This window comes from Austrofundulus limnaeus, unplaced genomic scaffold, assembly GCF_001266775.1.
Source record: "Austrofundulus limnaeus strain Quisiro unplaced genomic scaffold, Austrofundulus_limnaeus-1.0 Scaffold0, whole genome shotgun sequence".
Lineage (NCBI taxonomy): Eukaryota > Metazoa > Chordata > Actinopteri > Cyprinodontiformes > Rivulidae > Austrofundulus > Austrofundulus limnaeus.
In genome coordinates, this window is record NW_013952402.1 from 903,662 (window position 1) to 905,906 (window position 2,245).

The 2,245-nt window shown below is 40.4% G+C and overlaps 1 protein-coding gene across 1 annotated transcript in view; it reads left to right on the top strand.

The window, feature by feature from the left end:
- Nucleotides 1-503: 503 nt before the first annotated feature.
- Nucleotides 504-2,245, top strand: part of zc3h6 (zinc finger CCCH-type containing 6) — a gene marked incomplete in the record, with an annotated part of 11,811 nt that continues 10,069 nt past the window's right edge. The window contains 1 exon segment of the mRNA XM_014005193.1: nt 504-1,029. Within this exon segment, the coding sequence (XP_013860647.1) occupies nt 944-1,029 (86 nt within the window).

Sequence of the window (2,245 nt, forward strand, 5' to 3'; positions counted from 1 at the left end):
AAACATTTCTCATCAAGATGAATGCCATTCTAGCTCGATTAAATTCCTATTTAGACTGGAGATAGATAATTTTGGATATCTTTGTGGAGCCTCTGTGACTATTATTTGATAAATTTGCTTGCCATACAAACACACTCTGAATTTTCAGTCTCGCAGCGACGCCTGCTGGTCTGTAACAGAACTACGCAGGCGCGTGATATGTACATTATTTATGTGAAATGTAGTTGTGCACGAGTCGAGATGTTCTTGGTGTTTCCCGTTAGCTAGCATGATGCTAACAAAGCGGTTAATAATAGTGTGCTATATCTAGCTGAGTTCGATAAAAACAACATTACTCTATTATTGCACAATGCACACACACAACACTGACGAGCTGAGCAATATTTGGTATATTTGCGCCTCGTCCTCGTCGCTTTGGGAAAAAAAATGATTGACATCGCTTTGAACCAATCACATCGCGGCGTTTTTTACTCGTATGATTTTTGACCAATCGCTGACCGGGGTTCGCTGTTTTAGGTTAGATAGATCCAGCGAAGACTATATATAAGGGGCGCGGACACAGTCGAGGAATGTGCAGCATAAAACTCAGAAGCCATTTTGTGATGTGCCCGTTGAGAAAGCCTATGAAGATGCTGAAACCAGCGAACATGGTTACATTTCTGTCTGTTTCTCCCTCCGCCTCCTCTGTCTCACCATGGCAGCTGTCAACCGACGGGACACTAGCAAAGCGGGGTGTCGAGCTGTGCTCACAGGGTTAAAACGCCATTGATATGAAAGAGGAGAATGTCTTGTTTACTGTCTCTTCTGTCGAGACATGTAACACCGTGAGTCTTTTCCAGTCTGAAATCTTCCATCGTCTCTCACAAACCAACGCCTCCTTGGGTGACTTGTGTTAAATTCACTCCTTGTACCGGGGAGAAAGGGAGGCAGATCCGTGTTTCCAATGGCTTCTGTGAGCCTGGTTTCCAGTCCCCCAGCCCCTGTTCTTGACAAAAACATGACAGACTCTGAGCTTGCAGGGGATGAAAGGTCGAGTAAATATTCTTGTGCAATTCTTAATACGCTCATCTGTGCGTTTCAGTGCCGTGGGTGCTTGTGTTCACTGTTTTCTCTCTTTATTTTATTTTTTATGAATTGCAGACATTTCTAAGATTTCCTCCCCCCCTTCCTAAAATAATTCTTGCATGCCTTTTTTTTGTGATTATGAATATTTCTGTTCCAGACAGACTAGATTTCACATCAGACTTTTAATCATTTCCATGCACGGTAGCAGAGCTCATTTTTCTGTTGTGGTGCTGGGTTTCATAGCTTGGCTTCTTTTTCTCCTCCCGTTTGCAGGATGCCGTGCAAATGACGTAAGCGTCACGCCCATCTTTTTTTGTTGCCGCCCCCTACTGGTCACTTGGCAGTACTACAGATGGTTCATTCAGGGTCTTGGCTTGTGTCCTTGTCATTTGCTTGTTATAAGAGACTTTTTCTTTAACTCTGAGGCAGGATTCGGTTTAACAGGAAAAATCTGATTATTTACTTTAAATTCTGGACATTGTGTAAATGTACACTATTGTTTGTAGTTTATAGACAATATATATATTACACTTTGTAGAGTTACCTTTTTTTTCTCAACATAAATATCTGCTTTTGTTTTCATAAGAGTATGAGAGAATAGCTTTGGGGACCTTAGTTTTATCCAGGACTGTAGTTGGGAGGACGTCACAATGATGTGAAAAAAATTAGCTTCTGTCTGTGAAAACTGACCCTTATTATAATACATACTTTTCAATTTCATGGTGTTTCTGCTCCACAATCTCCACCTGGTGTGGGTTTTTAAGGCGGCTGACATGTTAGGAAAATACTTTAAGAACTGAAAAGTGTCCCATATGGATGTGAAACTGTCACGTCTACACCCTTCATGCACTGTTAATCATTTACCTTCTTATTTGATCGGATCACAGCCAGGTCAGGCTGCTGTTTGAGCTGTTGTTTTTGCTTATACACATTTGTGTTTCTGACTTTAAAAGCTACATTTTGATACCTGGATCATTCTGAAATCATAAGCAGATTCAGAGACGTGACTTGGTTTGTTTTGTTGGTTACTATGATACATATTATATTTGGTCTGAATCCTTATTTTATGTAATTAAATAAGGAAATTTTCATGTCATAAAGAGGAAACCTCAAATAGTTTTTGAATACTGAGATTTCACAGCTGGAAAGAAACTAAAACTTTGCCAGCTCACAGGGAAAA